We start from the raw sequence: 23,113 nt of genomic DNA on the forward strand, positions 1-23,113 counted from the left end.
ACAGAAAACTTCAACAGGATGCGTGTTAACTGAATACAACAACATAGGAAAAGGATTGCCCATCATTATGGAGTTGTGAACCTGTGCTGAAACCATTTTAGATGATTTCTTATCTATAAGCCCGTTATTATATCTGTGATAGCCACACTTCCCAAGTTTCCTCAAGTGTGTGTGTGTGTGTGTGTGTGTGTGTGAGTATAAGTGTGTGTATGTGTGTGTGTGTATAACATGGATATGTTTAATACCTTGATTCTGGGGATGTATTATGGGTATATGGGTAAACTTATTAAATTAAATATACTAGGATAACACAATCATTTGCCTACCATCCCTAGGATGAAGTGGAGAGACACTGAAAAGAAATCTTGTCTGGAGCATGCAATGGAAAGATTAGATTTCAGTCAGAGCTTTCCAGATTGCTTTGAATTGGAAGTTAGTCAAAGATTTGGGAGGATGGGTGGGAAGTAATTTAGGCCTAGGCCAAAAACTCAGGTTCTATAGTCAGATAGATCAGAACTGGAACATTCATTTGCTGTGTGGTTTTGGGCAAGTGGCTTCACCTCTTTGAAGCTCAATTTCCTTATCTGTTACCTGAAGGTATTAACAGTAGCTTCCTTATAAGGGTGAGTACCCAGAATCACTGAGGTAATTTAGGCCGAGTTGCTGACACTCTGTAAATATTCAATAAATAGTCATTTCCTTGTCCTCTTCCTCCTCCTCACTGAGTGAGGGAAGGGGACCTACTCACAACTGAGGAAGGGGCTTGCTCAGGAAAATCTTTAAGGACTTGCCTAAGACCTAGAGCCTCACCACAGCTTGCCTGAGACCAGAACCTGGGGCTGCCATTGTTAGTTCATTGGTAATTCCTAGCCATTCAGGAGGCTGAAGATTGAGGATCTTGGTTTGAAGCCAGCCTGGGCAGCCAAAGCCAAGAGACTTTTATCTTCAGTTATCCAGACCAAAGCTCAAACTGGAGATGTGGCTTAAGCATTAAAACTCCAGCCTTGAAGTAAAGAAACCAAGCAAGAGAGCAAGGCTCTGAGTTCAAGTCCTAGTACTGGTACAAAAAAAGAGGAAGTTGGGCTGGGAAGGTGGCTCAGTGGTAGAGCGCTTGCCTTGCATGCATGAGAGTTCGATTCCTCAGCACCACATAAGCAAAAAGAAAAAAGCTGGAAGTGGCGCTGTGGCTCAAGTGGTAGAGTGCTGGCCTTGAGCTGAAGAGCTGAGGGACAGCGCCCAGGCCCAGAGTTCAGGCCCCATGACCGGACCCCCCCCCAAAAAAAAAAAAAAGAGAAGAAGTGATAGGCTCCAAGTCTGTACTTTTACCCTCCATGGTAACCAGTCTGCCTCTCACTTCTCCTGACTGTGGCCCCCACTGCCCATCCAGGGGGCTCGCTGGACCCATTAGTGAGCCTTTTGATTGCTCCTCTAGTCAGTGTCCTGACATCTGGGTATGGCAGCTGTTTTTCCCTGGGATGTTGGTGTGTTGGGTAATCAGTGGGAAAATTGGCACCATGAGATGGTGCAACTTGTAACCAGACGTGATGTGAGTATGGATGGGTCTGGTCCCTCCTGCCCCCAAGTCCCCTACTTGCAAGAAGGAATTCGGTATAGAGGCATGGATGGCCACTGCATGAGGGAGATGGAACAGCTTTAGGAAGGACTTCCTGCAGGGGTAGAGGAGGGTCTGGTAGACAGGTGTGGGAGCCCCCATCCTGGCCTTTTGAGGGCTGGGGGTTATGAGGGCAGGCCCTAGGGGAAGGGCCTTCAGGCAGGGCAGGCCGGGCACAGGTGCATCTTCCACACGACCCATCCCAGTGTGAGTGTGGGCGCCTGTGGCTGTGTAATGCTTGTGTTTCCTGTTGTGAGCCTTTCTCAGGGGTGAATGGACAGATGGGGGTCTCTTGGGCCGGGGAGAGGGTCCTCAACAGTCCTCTCTGACCTCGAACCCACTGACCTCCCAGAGTGGGTGACCTTTGATAGGGAAAGCAGGTGGGTCCTCTAAATGCTGTTATTTGGGGTCTCGCATGGGTGCACCTGTTAAGATACTGACCCCATTTCTGGGAGAACAAAGCCTGGCTTACTATCTGTCCTAGGAACTTAGTTCTGGGTTCCCCCCACCCCGTTTTCCGTGTTGTCCTACTGTCTGTCCTTTTGTCTGTCTCTTGCAAATGTCTCTGCCCCTTCAGTCCTGCTCTTCCTCCAATACCCAATCTCTACCTTGCCGCCCCCAGGACCCTGGTGGGCCCCAAAGGGACAGCTCCTAAGACTCAGCTTTGCTCTGTCCCTGACCCCCTACTCCCCTGTGGGCCCCACCCACCTATGTTGGGAGCACATGCCCAGTCCCCCTCTCACCAGCTCCCTCCTCCCAGCCTATCTGGGCATTCATTCATTCATTTCCTCCTTTCCTGTCCCTTACCCAGGGCTCCAGCGTGCTTCCGGAGGGAAGTCTCCAGGACTCTGTTCCCTCTGTTTAAAGTCTCCAGGTTAGTAAGCCAGGAGGGGCCTCCCATGTCCACCTCCCACCCCCTAGTCAGATACCCTCCCCAGCCTAGAGGGCCAGAGTGGGGGAGGGCCTATCCTTGAGGGGCTGGGAATGGACCGCGGATGCCCAACTCTGGGAGGTCACCTTGCCTGGCAGAAAATGTGTTTGTGTGTACATGTGTGTGCATGTGTGTGTGCATGTATATATGTGTGCAAGCTGCAAAGCCTCTGTGTTATCTGTGCCTGAGGAGGAGGAAGAAGTTCCAGGGGTCATCTGAGGGGGCTGGCAGCCTGGGGAAAGAGCAGGTGCCAGAGCTATGTTAAGGGGCGGTGGTGGGGTTGCTGCTGTTCCTGTGTTGGCCAGAGGTGGGCGTAGGAGACGGCCCACGTGATGTCAGGGCAGGAGGGCAAACTTGCTCATTTATTTCATTTATACAGTCACTCCTTCCCTCCCCTATCCACTCAATAACAATCTATTGAGCGCCTTTTCCTGGCCAGGCCAGCACCAGGCTAGGTTCTGAGGGCATGCTGTGCCTTAGTGGGGAGCTAACATGAGGGTGCCATTTAGCAGCTGTCCACACGATGAGCTACGGTGACTATGTCCCCTGATGCCCTATGAGGCCCTGTTCCTGCGAATAGCTCCTTGGTACCTCATGTCCCTGTGGCATGTCCCCTGTTCCTGCGAATAGCTCCTTGGTACCTCATGTCCCTGTGGCATGTCCCCTGACCCAAGGGTGCCTCTCTCCATCATGGGACCCTACCAAGAAAGGGGGGGGGTCCAGATCCTGGCCCCAGCAGGGTTGGCCTGGTTGCTGGTTCCCTTTCTGTCCCACCCTTTGGAATTGGCAGCCCTGGGGGCTGTCTGGGGGCTGCCTACCTCCTCTGAGGGAGGGGGGCTGCAGGAACTCCTGTCAGCAGTCTTCAGGCCCCTCATCCTCCAGCCCCTCTCCAGGCAACCACAATCCAGGTGGGCAGCCTGGGGAGGCTGCCCTCCTTGCCACTGTGGCTGCTGCTGCCGCCTTGATGGCTTTTTAATAACTTTGCTCTGAGACAATCTGCAAAGCACTCGTTTGTCTGCCTCTTAATTAAAATTACCATTTTCCTAAAAGAGCAAGGATGTTGCCTGCTGCTCCCTTCCCTCCCCCACCCTCAGCTGCTGCAGGGAGGAGGCAGAGCCCTGGAGACCAGCCCTTCCCCTCTGACCATCCTGGTCACCGGGGCCACCCCCAAACAGAAACCCTGACAAAAGCAGAAGGCTGGGAGGTAGGGGGGCAGGCTTGGGCAGGGACAGGGACAGGGCCTCTAGCTCAGGTTTGGATGTTCTTCTTTCATCCACTCCTCTTGGATACCCCCAATAATGGAGAGCTCGGTACTTCCTGAGACTCACTGCATCTCTAAAGAGGTGGAGCAGTCCAGGCCTGCTTTGTTACCAAAGCAGAATAACATATGATGGCTTCGGGAGAGTGCCATGAAGATCATTAACTCACTGTGGGGTGAGGGGCTTTGCCACTGTGGGTGGTCACAGTTGACCCCAGTGTCAGATCCACAAGCCCCATGCGCCCAGTGGACCATGAAGGGTTAGAGGGGGGTAGGCAAGGGTGTGGGGTACACTCAGACATTGCTGAGTTTTGAAAGAAAAAAAAATCTCTGCTGTTGAGAAAGCACGGTGGGCCAGCATTTACTGGGCTGGTGCTGGGAGCCTGTGCAGGCTTAGGCTCTGTACTGAGTCAATGGCGGCCTCAGAGCACTGTGTTAAAACGTCTGTGTATTTATTTTGGGGGGGGGGCAAATGGTTCAGTAACCTGCCCCAAGGTTAGACAGATAACCCCAGGCTCCACTGGGCAGCTCCAGGCCCACATTCTCTCTGTCGGCCTTTCTCAGGTCTAGCTTAAATCCCTAGGCTGTACATGGGTAGCTTTCCCCGTATTTCTCCAGGTGGAGTTCCTTTGTGGTCCATCTCCAGCTCATCTCTGCCTTACTTGCTCAACCCTACTCCTCCTGAGATGTCTTTTTTTGAGTGTGCTGGTTCTTCATCCTCCCTTTGTCATCTCCTCTTTATGCTCTTTCTTTAGCCAGTTCTTTTCCAGCCCATTTCTGGCCTTTGTTTTCTGAGCCCCCAGAACACTGTCTCATGGCTCTCAGTGTGATCTGCCTTGAATAGTCTAGCTTTGTATATCATCACTGAGTCTCCTGGTCTGATTTTGCTCAAGGGTACAGCAAATGCAGTACCCTTAGGCACAGGAAATGAGTGAAGCAGCAGTGAGGACAGTAGGGAATGGTAGAGACTGTGGTAAGGAGAAACACACGTTTACTCCTTATAGGCAGTACCATGTAAAGAAATAATGGTAAATATAAACCAGCCAGGCACCAGTGTGGCCTCAGTATGACCCCCGCTAGACCATGTTACATTGCTCTTGTCACCTTCGTGTTGTCTAGTACATAGAGGAGATTTATTGTTTGTTGAGTGGCTATATGAGATTGTGCACATACCAGGCACTGTGCTAGAGACTTTGCATACTTTTTTTTTTTTTTGGGTCCGGCCGTGGGGCCTGAACTCTAGGCCTGGGCGCTGTCCCTCAGCTCTTCAGCTCAAGGCTAGCGCTCTACCACTTGAGCCACAGCGCCACTTCCGGCTTTTTTCTTTTTGCTTATATGGTGCTGAGGAATCGAACCCAGGGCCTCAGGCTTGCAAGGCAAGCGCTCTAACACTGAGCCACCTTCCCAGCCGCAACTTTTTGTTTTTATTTTTATTTTTTGCCAATCTTGAGTCTTGGACTCAGGACCTAGGCACTGCCCCTGAGCTTCTTTTGCTCAAGGCTAGCACTCTACCACTTGAGCCACTTCCAGCTTTTTCTGTTCATGTGGCACTGAGGAATTGAACCTAGGGCTTCATGCATGCTAGGCAAGCACTCTACTGCTAATTCCCAGCCTCCCTTTTCCCGCCCTCAACATTGGCATTATTTCCCTGTTTTGCCACTGGGAAAACTGAAGTTTGGAAAGGTGAAAGGACTCATTCAAGGTCAGAGCCTAGTGAGATTTGACCTTTAGCTTGCTGTATCACACAGGAGTGTGTGTCTATGTGACATCTGATCCTATATTCAGGCGCTATTTTGGATAACCTGGAGCCCTGGGGTGGCCACAGTTCACCTTGGGGAGGGAAGGTTGGGGGCGCTGAGGGTAGCAGAGACTGGAGGGAGCTAGTGCTCCTCACACAAAAGCACCCCTCCCTTTCAGCTTCCGGCCCATCCCAGCGGTCTGGGATGCGGCGTGGTGACAGGTGCCGAGCTCTAGCGATGACAGCACTGCTCATCTCCCCCCATAATTACTGTCTGATGAGATGCCAGAATTAGCCACTGTGCGAGCATGGGATGCAGACACGGGGCACGGTGTGGGAAGCAGCTGGGGGAGGGGCAGCCTCTCCTTCAGAGAGCTTGGGGCCCTCAGCAGCAGGGCTGGGGCAGCACTGGGGAGGAGGAAGTAGGTTAGCAAGGAGGAAGCACTGTGTGGTTATTGTACATCAGCTATTGTCCTGTGGGCTGTGGTTTTCCAGTCCTCAGGGGGAGGCTGAGCGTGCCTCTGAGACAGCTGACTGGCAGCTGGACAGGGCACCTAGGGCCCCAACCCACTAGCCAGAGAATGCCAGGCAGGGCAGCTGCTCACTCAGTCTCCTGGCACGCCCTTTGATGTCTGTATCTTAAGTGGGCATTGGTGGGGCTCTGACGGGCCAGCTGCTAGGAGATCAGATGCAGAGCAAAGCCCTCAAGTCGCTGGGAGAGGCTCAGCACTGAGGCAGATGGAAACATCCTGGAGGAGCAAGCCATTTTAGCCAACTCCGCCAGGGAGACACACAGCTCAGGCAGGAGGTGCAAGCTGGCCCCTGAGGTCCAAGGTCAAGGCAGCCTGTGCCCCAGGAGCAGGCAGCCGGGAAGGTACGTGCTGGGATTGGAGCATGGGTGTCATGCCCCAGGCATCCATGCAGGGGATGGAGGGAGGGCTGGTGAAGGCATTTAATAGCAGAAGCAAAAAGGGGTCATGCACTGGGCTGCTGAGACTTTGTCAGGGCCTCTGGAGCCAGTCTAAGGCCACCAGTTAAGAGGGGTGGTGACATGGTGGGGGGGACGCAGTCCAACCAAGGTCAGTACAAATGGTAGAGGCTGGAGGCCAGACCACCTAGAGAGGATCTGGGCCATGGGAGGAGGTGCAGGGTGAAGAGGCTTTTGAAGGGACAGATCAGGACCTTCTTCTGGGCCCCTGTGAGGGTCCATAGATGATGAGTGCTCTGGATGTAATGAAGTCTCCATTCCAGGAGGCCACCAAGTCCCCACTACTGGGCTTGAGAATGGAAGGACTTGCAGCTGGCTGAGGCCAGCTGGAGGCAATTTTGTACCCACAAGGTGCCCACCAGGGGCTTGAAGAAGGGGCTCCACAGGAGGCCTGTTCAGGACAGCAGAGACCTTTCCAGCCCCTTACCACTCCATGCTTCTAGGTGGCTCCTTTGCCTGATGTCCTTCTGCCCTTCTCTCTCCATCCCTCACCTAATCCCTGGAGCCAGGTCTCCCCTGTCTCTACCAGGAGAGGTTTGTTTGAGTGTCTTTCCTGGAGGGGACTGACAGGGACATGGGAGCTCTGGTCCTCATGAGACAAAGGCAGGGATGATAAGGTGGCAGAATCAGCCTCTGTGTTAGGGGCAGGGGGAAAGATGGGAGGCTGGGCTGAGAACCTTGGTTACAATTTGGCTCTTCCTCCACTTTACCTACTCCTACCTGGGACAACATCCTTTACTGAGCCTCAGTTTCATCACTTGTACAGTGAGAGAGTAGCCTTACACAGTGACTATGAGAATTAGGTCTCTCGTAGATGATCGTGAGACAGGGCTATCAGAAGTCTCACTTCACCAATACATTTTATTTTCCAGGCACCCAAAAAGCCTGGGTTGGTTTGAGTCTTCCTGTTTTTTTTTTTTTTGTTTGTTTGTTTTTTGTCGGTTGTGGGTCTTGAACTCTGTGCCTGGGCGCTGTCCCTGCGCTCTTCAGCTCAAGGAGAACACTTTACCACTTGAGCCACAGCACCACTTCCAGTTTTCTGGTGGTTAATTGGAAGTAAGAGTCTCACGGACTTTCCTGCCCAGGTGGGCTTTGAACAAGTCTCAGATCTCAGCCTCCTGAGTAGCTAGGATTACTCCTGATGTGTTTGTGTGCATATGGGTATAGTGTACGTCCAAGATGGCTCTTCCTCTGTTTTTATCTACCACTTCATTTATTTGGTTTTTGATACTGTGGATAGGCAAGCACTGTATCACCCAGTGCACCCTGAGCGCTTGAAACCCCTGTGCCCGGGTTTCAGACTCTTCGCTCAAGATGGTATTGCAGATATGAGAAAAAGGAGACTTGAACCTTCAACAGATAGAAGGGAAACTGGCTGTTTTCTCTGACCTTCCGCCTGGGCTCTGCCTTTCCAGACTCTTCAGGGATGGGTGTTGGAAGGGCTCAGGTTAGAGAACTTTCCTTGGTATTATCTGGTCAGGCTTGACTTTCTCTGGATATAGCAGCCAGGCAAGAGAGTCTCTTCTAATTCTGGGCTCCGCCTTTCCCTTACTTTAGGCTGCTAATCTGGGCACCCCTAGAGAGAGGAAGTAATGGGGTACAGATTTGGTTGTTCTCAGTTGACTTACAGGGTGATAGAGGTGAGGGCTGAGAGCTTTTGCCTCTACCTTTCAGCAGCAGCTAGAAGCTGGGGTGATTACCTGCCTAATGCCATGTGCTAGGGGCGGGGCCCAAGCAGAAGGAGGGCTCAGAGTACTCCAATCCCAGAGGAGAATTTCAGCCTTGGTGTTGCCTCATTGGTTAAGTATTGATCAGTCTGGTGGCCTTGAGGTCTCTGGCCCCCCGTCAAGCTAGTATATGAGATAGACACCTCAGCAAGGAACCCCTGAACTTGGCAAAATGGGAGAGGGTTGAGGAGGTACCTGAGAGTTCCCCAGGAAGGGCAAATGGGGTTCCACATTATTTTTTTCACCCAAAGCTAGAGATGTACTGACCTGACACGAGGGAGCCCCTGAAAGTCTTTTGGGGAGATTTGTGTGCTCCTGATATGTGTACATGGGCACACTACAAGTGTGCCAGCTATCCAGGTGCATCCAAGATGGCAGGTAGGGAGTCAGGGCAGTCTGAGTGGTGGTCTGGGTCCTGGCTGGGCTAGTGAGTCCCATTGAATGCTGGGACTGTGGACCATGCAGGCAAGGCAATCTTGGGCCAGGCCTGTGCTGGCCACACAGGTATGACCACAGAAGTGAGAGCCAGGAGATGTATGTCTAGGCCATTGAGTCTGTTCTTGGAGCCTGCAGGAGCCCCGATTATGCTGGTGACTAAGAAGCTGTCTGTGGCTGGGGCTGTTTGGCTGGGTCAAGCCTTGGAGGAGAGACTGACTACAGGGAAGACAGTCTTCTGCCTAATATATATGAAGCTCTTCATGAATACTTGGGTATGGACTCTATGTCCCTTTGATAGGATGGAGCGGCCAGTGGGTCTTCTTCACCTTTTGCAGCAGGTTGAGGTAAGCAAAGGTCCTCTGCCCATACTCAGGGCTCCAGGTACTGCACCCTAGGCTGGAGCACTCTAGCAATCTCCTGCAAGCTAGGAGGACAGGCACCTTGCCCCCTTCTCCACCATCTCCTGTTTCTTCCCTCCCTCCCAGCCTGTGTTTTTTTTTCCCCCAATGCCTCTCCAAGGAGAAGCGTTCAGGACACCTTCCCTGGGCACGTGAGCGGTGGAGATGCAACACAGGAGTCAGCTTGTTAACAGAGCTTCACACACGCCAGGGCTGTTCCCAGCTTTTCCAGCTCAGGCTTCAGACTGAGGGTGACATGCTCCTTCCTGGATCTCTAACCCCTCCCTTCCCAGGGAAGCCAATTAGCTGAAATTTTCATTAGAAGCTAAAATGTAAAAGCCCACGGTCCCCATATGATACAGCTCTGACAGCCGAGTAAAAGAAAACAAGGCTGTGGGTAGATGGAAAGGAACTGGCCCCCACTCACCTTCTTGGCTGAAGGCATTGTATATAACCTGCATGGCTGTCTGTGATTGGCTTTGTTTTGTTTTGTTTTTTAAACAAATGAGAGGACTGAGGCTCAGAGAGGCCTCTGACCTCCTCAAGGTCATGCAACTAATCAGCAGCAGAGCTGAGTTTGAGCAGAGCTTTGTCATCCAGAAATTCAGTGACAATTTTGGCTAATGCCACAGCTTTGCCGGCTGTGTGTGGGAGGGGAGGAGCGGCGGGAAGAGGGAGGGCTGTGTATCTGAAATTCTGATGTGTGGCCCTTTTGCAAAGAGGGGGAGGGGGGTCTTGTCTGAGTGTGTGATAGGGTTATCATGTAGAGGGGCCCAGACTTCTGTGTGGGGTGTATCCCCCTACCAGGCTGGGCTGTGACCCCTGTATGTGTCTGTTTAGGCCCCTATGCTGCAGTCTGTTTTCTGACTTGGAGGTTGTTAGTCTATGATCTCCTGGGGCCTAAGGCCTGGCAAGGGGTTCCCTTGGCAGTTGCTTTCTGGGAAGTGGCATAGTGGAATGAAGTCCTTGTCCCCAGGGCCCAGGACACCTGGGTTCCACTTCTGGTTCCACTGCCAGGGTCAGCATGGGTAACCTGGGCAGGTTTGTTCTGTATGCTTTGGTTTCTCTACTGTGACAAGCATTTGCCTAGAGCAAGAGCATGGTGTGATTTTTCTGGGTATGGTGGGCTAGGGAAGTTCTGGTGACATTTCCACTCAAGAGGCGTGTGCTAGGGGGCCTCAGGCCAGCAGGGTTAGAGAGCTGCCATGGGCCTGGGGCCCTGGGGAGTTGGATGAAGTCTGGGGAGAGTGCAAAGACTTCATAGCCACAGAGCTAGGCAGCAAGCGGAGGTAGTACCAAGGCCAGGCCTGGCAACAAAGATGCCAAGCCCTCAATTCCCTGATTCTATCCTTGAGACCACCTAATTAATCTAGACTTTAGGGGTATGCTCAGTCTAAGGTGGGCTGCAGTCCTGTCGCCAGCCTGAGAGAGAGAACAGAACCAGCAGGACCACCAGGGGTAGGTAAGAAGGAAAAGTTGGTAGGGAAGGCATCTTTCGGCCACCCCCAGCCCTCACCCAATTCTCCAAATGCAACCTCCCCTTGGAAAGCTCCTAGAAGCTCTACTGAGAATAGCTAAAGCCCAGGCCCCACCCTCCCAGCTCCTAGGCAGGTGAGCTCTCCTTCCCCAGCCCTGATGAGGTCCTTTAATTAGATTCCAACTCGTTTACCAACTAAGTGGCCTTCGGTGGGTTTTAAATCTGCACAAATTGGTTTGTGTTTTTCTGCCTGCGTGAAGCTGTGACTGGCAGTGCCCTGCACCCTCCCCACCTCCCTCCATGGCTCCAGTGCTCCTGGCTGCCTCTAGGGCTCTGTCATCCCCTATGTCCCCAGAGTCCCCATGCTAGGAAGCAGGGGGCCCTGGGCCTGGGAATGGAAACCCACAGAGACATAGGTCACAGATTGACCCCTGCCCCACCACCTCTCCAGTAGGGAGTCCATGTGGTGACTCAGGCTGTCAACTTCTTGGCTGTGCCAGGAGGAGAGGCCTCCGGGCTCTGCAGACTAGAGTATGAGGAAGAGGCCTCAGGTGTGTTACCAGCCAGGGATCCCCTGAAGCCCTCTGACCTTGCCCACTTTCCCTTTATCACTGTCAGAGCTTGGGTATTGGATTGGATCCATCTGAGTGGGGAAGGGCTCTCCCTGGCCTCTTCTCTCTTCTCCATTTTCCCAATCGTAGATCACAGCCAGAGAGACGGGTCCTGACCCTCCTTGAGAACCAAATGATGGTAGCTTGCTTGGCCTTGCCTTGTCTCCTTGGTATTTCTGTCTCATGTCACCAAGAAATCGCCTTTGTTTTAATTTAATTTTTTGGTAGGTTGTGGGGCTTGAACTCTGGGCCTGGGCGCTGTCTCTCAGCACTTCAGCTCAAGGCTAGCACTCTACCACTTGAGCCACAGTGCCACTTCCAGTTTCCTGGTGGTTTATTGGAGATAAGAGTCACAGATTTTCCTGCCCGGGCTGGCTTTGAACTGTGATCTTCAGATCTCAGCCTCCTTAGTAGCTAGGATTACAGGCATGAGCCACCGGCGCCCGGTGAAATCATCTTCATGGTCTAGTCTCCACCAGGTTGTCAGTGTCTTTTCCTCCCAGGCTTTGCCTCTAATGAGGTCGCTTCCCTTTCTCCCCCTCCCCTTGCTCTCTGAGGTGGCTTGACCTTTTTTTTTGGGGGGGAGGGATAGTTGAGTTGGCAAGATATGGGGAATCCCAGGGGATACAGGTATTGGGGACCCCTTCTGAATCCTCAGTCCAGGTACCACCTCTTCCTCAATCAGCTGTGCTCTCCAGCCCCCCATCTCCAAGGCTTTTGTTAGAGTGACAGAGAGACTCAACAGGGCGCTGGGCATTAGCAATTTGGGGGGATATTATACAGGAATGTTTACAGAAAGGCAATTGCCCGGAAAATGACTTTGGTTGCTGTGGTATGAGGTGGAAAAGCTGGTTCTAGAAAACAGACACAGATGGTCTTCTGCTCCAAGGACTCACAGATAGCAGGGTGAGGAGCCTAGGCACAGGAAAAATTGCCAGGTCCCTAAAGGCAGAGACTGAGTCCTTCGCTGGGTGGGTGAGGGCCAGAGATAGTTCCCTGGGTAGATGCCAAGCTTGAGTCAGAGCTAGTCCTGGGTGACCTTTGACCTTTGACCTCCAGCTTCTGTGTTCAGCTTGCTTCCTGACCAAAGCTGGTGGCAGCAGGATGGAGTTGTCAGGCACAATTAATGGTGGCAGTGCCTTAGGGCTCCTCCTGGGTTACTCGGGCTCCTCTTGATTCAACTGTTGGAGGGGAATGGAGGAGCCTTGTGCTATGTGTGTTTGCATGTGTGCATGTGTGGGTGTGCATGGATGTGGCACTGTGGAGTGTGAGGTGGGCCCTCTCCCCTTCTAGTCACCTACATACACTCACGGTGCCGGGTGACCTGTGGGTTCCCAATTTGGTGTCACTCTGAGAGCTTCCTGTCTTCCCTTCCTGCCCAGTCGCTACCTCTGCCCAGACAGGAGACAGGGGACACACATGTGACAGAGACAGACCTTGCTTGGCCTCTGATATCCTGGGAGATGAAGACAGATCTTTGAGCTTGAGGGTTGAGATACTGCCTGCCAGCAGCGTTCTTCCCTGCAAGTCCTTTCCTTTTTTCTGTAGCTGGGGCTCCTCCTCTCCCTCTACTTTCTCCCCTTTGTCTCTGTCGTCCTGCCTTCTCCCTCCTGTTCCCCTCTCCCCATTCTTTTCTCTGAAGATGATGTCATGGGCAAACATTGGGAGTAGAGAGTGACATCTGGGGTAAAGATGCCAGGTGGGGAGAGCCTGAGTGCTTATGACATGGTGTCACTAAGATGTTGGGATCTTGATTCTCATAACGAGCTTACAGTGATCTCATATAAAAGAATGTGGTGGAGGATAAAAATAAGTCAGGCCCATGAATAAACGTATAATTTAGAATCGGTGGAACAAATAACAATGTCGCTGTCCTCCCAAGCCTTTATCCTCTACCTTCCACTGGGGGGCACCCACTGCTTCCTACTCACCCCTACCTCAACCGCTTTTACCTCTCTTGCCCTGGTTCAGCTGAGTGACAGAGGCCCCTCCCCGCCTCCTTCCTCACTCCCTGCTTCCCTTTATTCAGATGCTCCAGTTCACTAATGCTTAGTGATCAGGCATTATACCCTCTGATTGTAGTGCTGGGCATGGTAACAAACAACTATAATCCCAGTCCTTGGGAGGCTGAGGTAGGAGGATTGCAAGTTCAAGGGTAGCCTGGGCTACATAGGAAGACTCTATATTAATCAATCAGTCAATCAATCACAGCAACATTAAACAAACAAAACAAAAATAAAGAAGACATGATGGTTGTCCTTATATACTGAGTGTCCTTAGAGAGACAGGGGACCCTGCAGCTCCTCCCTTATTTCTCTAGCTCTTAATCCCCATGTTCCCCTCCATGTATACCCAATTCTGCTTCCCTACCTGCAGAGTTTCCTGCTCCTGCCTCTCTACTATTGGGCCCTCATTTTCTATATCCCTCTCTTATGGAACACAGCCCAGATCCTGAACACCAATAGGAAACATTGATTTGCCCAGGCCCTGAGGCCTGGATCCTGCTGCTTGCTCTATTGGAATCAATCTCCCTGGCTTTTTCCCTGGGCTGCTCAGTTGGAAAAGGGTCAGGACAGCTGAAGGACTGGTTTTTGGCTGAAATAGGCTCCGAGGGAATGGGGAGGTCATCCTGCTGGGGGCCCAACACCCACAGGTCAGGAATGTCTTTCACTGAAAACAATGCACTTTCTCCTCCATTGTCAAAGCTTCTCTCTCATCCTGGGGGCAGTGTTTTGGAGGTTAACACCCCATTTTCCAGATTAGACCCTGTACTCAGTAGGGAAGAAGCTTATAGACTGAATGAATACCTAAAGGAATGGCTGGCCTGGGCTCCCTGTGGGGAGGTGCTGACTAAATTCTGCGGTCCCTGGTCCCTGGCCGTGTGTCTCCCTTCCCTCCCTGCTCTGACATTTAGGCATCCTGCAGGCTCAAGAGTGATCCTCAGACCAAGGCTATACTTGTCTCTCTCTCTCCTAAGGGCAACAGGACTGTTCCAACCGGAAACCTCAGCTAGGCCTCCCAGCTGCACCTCCACCCTTCCCTGCAAGAGACAAGTTCAATGTGTACCCAATAGCCCGGGGTTACCCAGGCTTCAGCCTTCTCTCTGAGCCTCAGCTTCCCTCCTTTGTTTAATAAAGCCTCACATCTTAAAGGTTCTTAAACTGTAAAGCTTCTCAAATCTGCCTATCTGTAACAGCAGATTGCCTCCTCCACCTCTCTCTAGGAGCACCTCCTGCCACTTTCTCCAGTGTCTTAGGGGGAAGTTGTGACCTGCAGGAGGCAGTGAGGGGCTCTTCCTTGCTCCCCCTTTGCCAAAGCCTACTCAGCAGTCCCCTTCCCCTGCCACCAGGGAAGACTTAGGGGAACTCCATCAAGGGTTTCCATTCTTCTCTCCCCTGGCCTGTTCCCTGCCATTCCCAATGACCCCCCCCCAAAGTCCCCCATAGTTACTGCCCACTTCAGGCTTGCAAACCATCTTTCCCACCCCCAGACACACTAAGATCCACTCCCACCCCCTCCAGGGAGGAAAGCGGACTGGCATGGAGGAATGAAGGGAGGGATGGGGTGATAGTGGGATAAGAAGCTCTTCCGGAACCAGAGGGGAAGCAACTGGAAAATGAAATCTGGAGAATTGTCACAACAGCATCCACTTGTGTCCAGAGCCCTCACAGAGCAGAGAAGTCTGGCCATTGGCATTAGGGGAATTATCCTGGCCCAACAAGGCTAGGGCTGGACCCAGAGCTAGGTCCAGAGCAAGGCCTGCACAGAGAGAGGGCTCCTGGGATGTACAGGTTTCCATATGCTCAGCTGTATGCAGTGGGACTGCAGACCTCCAGCTGCTGTTCAGGGCCAGCCAAGGAGGAGAAGGAGGTGAGGGTCATGGGAAACAGTTCCCTGGCTTTAATTGGCAATCTTTCTTCAGCACCCAGATCACCCTCAGCATTTCCCCCAGGATATTATACAGCCCCCCCACCCTGTACCACTCACTGGCCATAAGCTATTAAGGATCAGAGATTGGGCTCTCAGAGAGATGGCCTCAGTATTCCTAGCCTCATTGAGTCAGCAGTGGTCTTCCCCAGTTTCCTCCATGTTAGGGAACTCTATTTGCATCATCTTTGCTTTGTTTTTATGCTGGTACTGTAGCCTGAACTTAGAGCCTTGTGCTCTTGCTTAGCTTTTTCCTTCAAGGCTGGTGCTCTTACCATTTAGGACACTCTTGTCACTGATTAATTTTTTTACTGATTAGTTTAAGATAAGAGACTCACAGATTTGTCTGTTTCAGCTGGCTTTGAACTGTGACCCTTAGATCTCAGTTTCCTGAGTAGCTGCTAATAGCTAGGATGACAGGCATGAGCCACCATGCCCAGTTGCAATGTTGGTTTTTTTTTTTTTGTTGTTATTATTGTTAATTCAACTCACTTTGAACTTAAAATCATTTAAGAGGAGCCGGGCGCTGGTGGCTCATGCCTGTAATCCTAGCTACTCAGGAGGCTGAGATCTGAGGATCACGGTTCAAAGCCAGCCCGGGCAGGAGAGACCGTGAGACTCCTATCTCCAATAAACCACCAGAAAACCGGAAGTGGCGCTGTAGCTCAAGTGGTAGAGCACTAGCCTTGAGCTGAAGAGCTGAGGGACAGCGCCCAGGCCCAGAGTTCAAGCCCTACGACCAACAACAACAAAAAAATCATTTAAGAGGAAACCTTATCTCACTGCCATCCCTAGGAACAATGAAGCCAGTGGTTTGACTTCTCACTGGGATTTGTTCTAACCCTTATGAAAATACAGGTATGACTACTGACTATAAACCAATGATTCTCTCAAAGTCATCTCTCTCTCTGGACCTCACTTTGGGGAGCACAGCAGAGGATCGTGACTAGGGGACAGAGAAGAATACTTGGGGAAGAGAGGAGCAATCCCAGATTAGCAGCTGTGGTGGGGAGACCAGGGGCAGGTAAACAAGCAAGTCCACACAATGTGGTGCCGCATGGTGCTGCTCAGTGCTGTGTGGTCAGTGCCCGCTCCACTAAATAAACAATTGTCATCTGTCAAAGGAAGCATGGCTGTGAAAACCTAATAAGTACTAGGGTCAAATCAGGCCTGTATCACTTGCTGTGGCTTTGGGCTTGTCACTGGGCTTCTGAGCCTCAGCAGCCATCTTCCAGCCATCTCTGAACAGAGGACTACACTAATAGCCCACAGGAGAGTTGGGGGACTCTCAGACCATGGAGATGATAGAGAGGCCCTGGGGAGCAGTGTCCATGGTATTTACTATGGTTTTGGTGGGAGGTACAGGATCCTTTAGGCTGTGTGCTCCAGATGTCAGATATGCCTGCTTCAGCCTCAGCTGGGTGTGTGTGTGTGGAGGGGGTTGGGGGGGCTGACTCTCCTATTTCCACCTGTGGTTGTGCAAGGGGTGACTGTGACCTGCTAGCAGGCCTGGTAAACCATGGCTGTGTGTAGGAAAGAAGATGCTAAGAACCCACTCTTCAAGGATCCCCTGGGGTCAGGTGGTCAAGGAAGAGCCCGATGCCCCAGTCCTAGGCTTTCTTCAGGGTATGCCACTCTGGTTGATGATGGGAAAGGGTGAGCCTAGGAGATTGTTTGTGCCACTGGGAGTGACTTCTGAGGGACCAGAAAGGCAAATCTATGCTTGATGCCCAGGAATATGGCTAAGATGGGCCCCCTAGCCAGGCCCCAGGGGGTAAGGGTGACCTGTTTGGCTAGAGGATGGGGAACAGAGGGCTAGGCCTGGGAAGATGGGGCGAGGAGGGAAGGAGGGATGGCGGGTTGGTATTTGGGTATTTTTGAAGGGACTCAGAATTCTGTATGGGGACCTCAACCCCCGGCCTTTTTAATTTTTCCTCAGTTTTGTACTGTCCTTTGTCCCCTGTGCGTCTCTTTAGAGATCTAGAACCTGCCTGTGTTGGGAGAAGAGATTGAAGAAGGGGAGGGGAGGTGGCAGGGAGGGGGCAGGGCTCAAGCTGTTCTGTCTGCTTTCTTTCTCCTTTAAGTTTGTCTTTAATCCATCTCTCACTGTTCTCTCTGTGACCAACCTCTCTTGTCCGTCCGTCTGTCTGTCTGGAGGTGGGGTGGGGTGGGATGGGGTAGGGAGAGAGCTTGTCCCTTGCCCTAGACCCTGGTCCTCCATCCCCTTGGGAATTCCTGAGAGGGTTCTTTGGCCTCATTCCCTCAGTTTCCTATGCCTGACTCCTTTCCATGACAGCCTCCCGTTTAAAGATCCATACCAGTCTGAGGGAGGAGACTAAGGCCTCCAGCCTCTCCTTAGAAAATGTTCTAGAATAGCCTACAAGCTCCTTTCTCTCTAATTCAGGAGCGTACAAAAGGCAGCTCCCTTTCCCTCTCTGTGTCCACCAGCTTTAGAAAGGGCGAGGAGGGGTGTGTGTAGCAAGGGAGGCTTCCGGGATACCTTTCATTACACGGCCCTTGCCCCTTGCCCAGCGACAGCATAACTGCAGTTACTATGGCCCCAAACCCACAGAGGAGGAGCCAACTGCTTCCTGGCTTTGCTCCCCTCCCCTCCACTGGGGCCTCAGGTGCACTTTCCACCTGGCACCCCGGTGAAGGGTGACACCCTAGAAACATCTCTACTCCTTCAGGATCCCGGGTGGAGGATGGGCAGCCCCAGGCCGGGCACGCCATGACCCACCGCGCCCCTCTCCCCTCTCGCAGATCCCGAGCGGAGCAGCCCCCCCATGCTGTCTGCGGACGATGCCGAGTACCCGAGGGAGTACCGGACCCTGGGGGGCGGGGGCGGCGGGGGCAGCGGGGGCCGGCGCTTCTCCAACGTGGGGCTGGTGCACACGTCTGAGCGGCGACACACGGTGATCGCTGCCCAGAGCCTGGAGGCGCTCAGCGGGCTCCAGAAGGCCGATGCCGACCGCAAGCGCGATGCCTTCATGGACCACCTGAAGAGCAAGTACCCGCAGCACGCCCTGGCCCTGCGAGGCCAGCAGGACCGCATGCGAGAACAGGTGAGTGGGGCTGGGCTGGGGGGCTGCGGGCTGGGGACGGGGTGCGGGGAGGGGGCGAAGTTGGGGAGCTGCCTCTCTCCGGGGTATTGGCCTCTGGTAGGTCTTCTCTGAGGCCTGGGGGAGGAAAGTGGGGCTCAGCTTCCAAACCTCTTTTGCTGTCCTGGAATTTGGAGCACCTGGAGTTGGTCCCAGGTTGTTTGGGTGGAAGTGCAGGAAGGCGTGTCCTAAAGGAGTCGTTGCAAGGGAGGAAAGGGCAGGGACAGCTTTGGGGACCGACCTTCTGGAACAACTGAAGTTGGACCCAGTCGTAGAGTTAGGGAGCTTGGACTTGGGCGGGAGGTTCCAGAAATCTGAAATCTAAGAGACGGTCAGGCCTCAGGAGCCTGATTGGGTAGGCTGAATCTGACCTGGCTCTAGTTCTTGCAAAGCAGAGTCCAGAACTGGGGTCTTTTTACCTCTTTCCTCTCTGACCTTGCCACCACTCCTCCTCTACTCTCAGTGGCTTAGATCTCTGGTGCCATAAGGAAGGTTGTGAGAGGTGGGGGTGGAGGGACCAGAACCTGTCTCTTCCTATATTCAACCTTACCCAGATCCTTACATACCCTGAATGTACCCCTCTACCCAAGCATGAGCTTCTCAGTTATGAAAACTAGTATTCTGCCTTCAGTCCTGCATTGGGGTGGGTGGTGTGTGTCTTAATGGTGGCTGGTGTATTGGCTGCTAGGACTCTGGCATTGTTCCCTTTGGGAGAAGGAACAAAGGAATGGTAGTAAATCCCATCAGCAGCCTTTCACTCACATGTTGGGGTGTCAGGCCTTGCTCCCTTTTCCAGGTAGTAGTAGATGTGACTGGGATGTTGGCACATTTCTGGTACCTTGTCTGTCCCCCTGATGTCATCTCCAGTTCTGTCTGGCTTTTGCCTTTTCATAGCTCCAGAGTCCTGGGAGCAGCATCCAGGGTGGGAAAAGGAAGAGTTGTGAGATGAGAGTATGGCCTTGGTCCTCAGGGAACCCCCTTCAGTGGGTTCTCTGAGAGCTCTGGCTTGGAGGGGTGGGGCAGGGACATTTGTCATCAAATGTCATCCTTCCTTCCCAGCTAAGGACACTTGCTATGAATGCTAGCTGGGAAGAAAAGTTGCTTAAATTCTGTTATAAGAGGTACAGCTCTTCGGGAGGGGTTAAGGGGCAGGGACATCAGGTGTGAAGGCCTGTTCAGAAAGGCTTCCTGAAGGAGGAGTTACCTACACAAGATCTAAAAAGATGGGATTTGAATAGGCCGAGGAGAATGTTTAGGAGGCATGGGGTGGGAGGCAACATGAGCCCAGACTTGGGTTTGGGGAGTGGTGCAGAGGTCCCCCTGGCTGGTGCAGAAAAGGCTTAGAGAGTGTGTGTATGGGAAACTTGTGGGACCAGTTGACACTAGGGCAGGAAGGTGGAGACTGGATGTGGGGGCAGGGTTTGTGGTATTTGGGAATCTGGAAGCAGGAGGACTGGGGGTTCGGGAGGGGAGACTTAAGCTTCTAGGAGGCAATGACGGGGGAAAAAGTGGAGACAGGGAGATGTCGGTACCTTGGAGAGAAACAAAAGGATAAGGCAGCATGTGGGAAGGGAGGGAAGAACCTAAGGAGTGGGTGGGGCCTTCACAGCTAGACAGCAGAAGCAGATGTGCAGCACTGGACTCCAGTGAGACCATTGCTGGGAGACCTGAGCATGGTCAAAGCAGATATGGACATGGGATGTGAGATCTGAGAGTAAGAGCCATCTAGGACTAATGGAATCTAAGATGAGAAGGAAGCCTATGATGATTAGGGAGAGGATCCCAGAAACCCTGAGGGGAACAGAAGAAAGGCCCCTGAAAGAGGGGCTGGCAGGAGAAACCTGGACTTCAGAAGTTGAAATGATGGGACAATCACTGGGATTGGCAAGGAGTTGTGAGTCCATTGGGTGCTGACAGCTCATGTTGGGAGTGTAGTATAAAATAGTGGGCTGGAGAGACTGGGTGGTGGGGCTGGGAAGGTGGTTCAGTGGTGGAGTGCTTGCCTTGCATGCATGAGCACCACATAAGCAGGAAAAGTCAGAAGTAGTGCTGTGGCCCTTGAGCTGAAGAGCTGAGGGACAGTGCCCAGGCCCAGAGTTTAGGCCTCACAACCAATGAGAGGGAGAGAGAGGAAGAGAGGGTGAGCAACTGGAGATGTCTCAGGAGGTGTAGCTGGAGAAAGCTGAAAAGAGCCAGAGTGGCAGCTTCAAAAGGTGGTAGGCCTGGAAAAGACGATGCTTCTGGCCTCAAAGGCTGCTGGCATGTTCCCTAGCACAAGGAGTCTGGCTGGTAAACACTCAGTAAGTACTCTACAAATACTCAGGGAATGAAAACAAGCACAACCCTATCACAAGTTCATTCCTTTCCTCTGTCGTGGTGAACCATTCAGTCCTTCAGAGGGTGAGTAGCAGACACCCACCAGGCCCTGTTCAGTTGCCATGGAGTAGCTGGTGCCAGAGCATGGCGCTGGCTTGCCAAATAGTTGACTGAGGAAAGGAACAACTGAGAGACAGGACAGAGGACATTAGGGAACAAGCAAATTCTGAGGGAATCAGGGCAGGTGGCCTTGGAGTAGAAGGAAGACACATTCATGGAGATGGCAGGGACACACTCTGTATGCATATAACTGGGGTGAGCCTCTCTTGCTCCGTAGTCCCCATCTCTGTGAGGTTGAAGGGGACATACTTAGTGAAGAGTGATCAGGCCCTCACCAGGGAGGAGCTGGTGATCAGAATTTCAGGGACTTGTATTGGGGAAGACCCTACCCTTGCCAGAGAGGAATGACTGACACTCCAGAGGACCCAGCTAATGTGAGAGACCTAGTGTCCCTCTATTGTGTGAGCCTGATATCCAGGCTTGCCTCAGGAATGCCCCTGCCTATCCTATCCCAGCCCCCCCTCCCCAGCGGCTCCTGCCCGCTCCCCCTAATGGGGTGTCCCTGGCTTCACACACACAGGTTGGCGGCTGGACCGTGGACCCTGTGTGCCTCCTCAGCTCCCTCTGCTCCCACCTCCATGGCGACTCCGCCCCCTCCGGGGCTGGCCAGCCGGCCCAGGTGAGTCACCCACCTCCACCCCCACCCCAAATCCATGCTGGAGCTTGGCTTTGGGAAGGCTTTTTTTTTGGAGGGGGGATATTAAGAAGAATTATTTTGCATCCCTTTCCTTTTATGTAGGAACCCCCCTATTTGCAGGAGACTTTCTATGTCCTATGCTCACATCCCCACCCCCATTGTCTAACTTCTTACCACTACCTCCCCAAACCTGGTTGGTTTGAAGGAACAAACTTTTTGAGGGACAATCTCATGATTTAAACATGTACACACACACACACACATATAAGTATCTCCTTTAAACAGGAGAACTTCTGTCTTACTCCATGGCTTTTCAGGAGCCTCTTATTCTTTTACCAACCCCCCCACAACCCCAACTGAGATCATCTTATCTCCCTATTCATATCATACTCTTCCATTTCTGAACACAGTCAACCTTCCCCTGACTTCTGACCAGGAAGTTCTACATGATGTTTCTCTCCCTTCCTTCTTGCGATGTCAAGGTTTAATCTCAATTTTTTTTTAAAAGAGATTTTGGGGGCTGGGAAGTTGGCTCAGTGGTAGCTTGCCTCGCATGCATGAGGCCCTGGGTTCAATTCCTCGGCACCACATAAGCAGAAAAAAGCTGGGAGTGGTGCTGTGGCTCAAGTGGTAGGGCTCTAGCCTTGAGCTAAAAAGCTGAGGAATAGCGCCCAGGCCCAGAGTTCAGCCCCCACTACCAAAAAAAAAAAAAAAAAAAAAGGAAAGAAAAGAAAAGAAAAAAGAGAATTTAGGCATGTAGCCTTTGGTTCTGAATTTATTCCCTAGTTCCTCACCAAACCTCAGTATGCCTGATGGGAAGATAGATGTCAGTGTAGACAGTGGCATGCTTAGACAAGATACTAGGAGCTGGGTTCCTCTGGATATTTATTGTCAGGGAAGAATAATAAGGCCAGAACAGGGAGAAGGGACCAGGGAGTTAAGAGTTGTGGAGGGGAGAGGACAACACAGGAAGGTCTCAACTAAAGGATATTTATCTTGTATGTGTGTGTGGACGAGTGGGGATAGAAGCAGCAAATCCAGGGTGTGGAAGGGGTCCTGGTCTTCATATGCCTTGACTTTTTCAAGAAATAGTAAATGAAAGGTCATTGTGACCACCTAGGAAATGACAAGCCTCCACAGTCTGGGCGTTTTGAGTTGGGCATAACTCAAGTCTAGCAATCAACTGACACACTTGGCATCACTCGCAGGGCATTGAGCCCACTACAGCCCCAAGTTGGCCCAACTAAGGAATAAGGATGTGTCTTTCCCCCAGACTGGATGACAAGTGGGACGGACTTGTTCTGAGCAAGACAGGGTGTGCTATGGAGACCAAAGTTGTTGGGACAAGGCTGGAGATGAAGCAGAGGACAGGTGCAGTGTGCACAGGTGCTTGGAGTTCCCCAGAGGAACATCTAAGAGAGGGGACATCTAAGGGTCGAGGTGATTGATATGAGGCTGGACTCTGTGATTTGTTATGGTCTGTCCACATCTGCCATCTACTCTTAATGGAGGGGAGAGGAAACTTTCCCCAGGCTGTGTGCAGGGCCTTGGCATTACTTGTTACTTGGAGCTTAAGACACTCTTTGTCCCCAAAGATAACTCTGAGGTTTCTTTCCGTAAAGTCAGAGACATTTAGCCAAGGGCCAGAGTCACCCAGCAGAAGCCATCAAGAAAACTTAAGCATCCTAGGCCTTCCAGACTCAGCAGGGAGTTCAGTCAGCGGAAGAATGAAAAGGGAAAGGTGCACAGCTGAGACTCTGGTGAGCGGAGGCTGTGGGCTCGAAAGGTGGAGGCGGTAGATCCGACCTGTGTGGGTGGAGGCAGTGAGGAGGAC

General features: G+C 52.3%; 1 protein-coding gene across 4 annotated transcripts in view; it reads left to right on the top strand.

Moving 5' to 3' along the window:
• The window catches only part of Srcin1 (SRC kinase signaling inhibitor 1), a 70,949-nt gene that overhangs the window by 9,250 nt on the left and 38,586 nt on the right, over positions 1-23,113 (top strand). Inside the window, exons 2-5 of one of the 4 annotated variants that reach the window (XM_070028190.1) lie at positions 2,424-2,486; positions 17,869-18,170; positions 21,163-21,261; positions 22,902-23,039. In XM_070028190.1, the coding sequence (XP_069884291.1) occupies positions 2,424-2,486; positions 17,869-18,170; positions 21,163-21,261; positions 22,902-23,039 (602 nt within the window). The remainder of the gene's footprint in view (positions 1-2,423; positions 2,487-17,868; positions 18,171-21,162; positions 21,262-22,901; positions 23,040-23,113) is intronic. The other 3 variants (XM_070028192.1, XM_070028193.1, XM_070028194.1) reach the window with 3 other exon arrangements.

Source organism: Dipodomys merriami, unplaced genomic scaffold (assembly GCF_024711535.1).
Source record: "Dipodomys merriami isolate MVZ:Mamm:240054 unplaced genomic scaffold, mDipMer1.0.p SCAF_19, whole genome shotgun sequence".
In the NCBI taxonomy this organism is placed as follows: Eukaryota; Metazoa; Chordata; class Mammalia; order Rodentia; family Heteromyidae; genus Dipodomys; species Dipodomys merriami.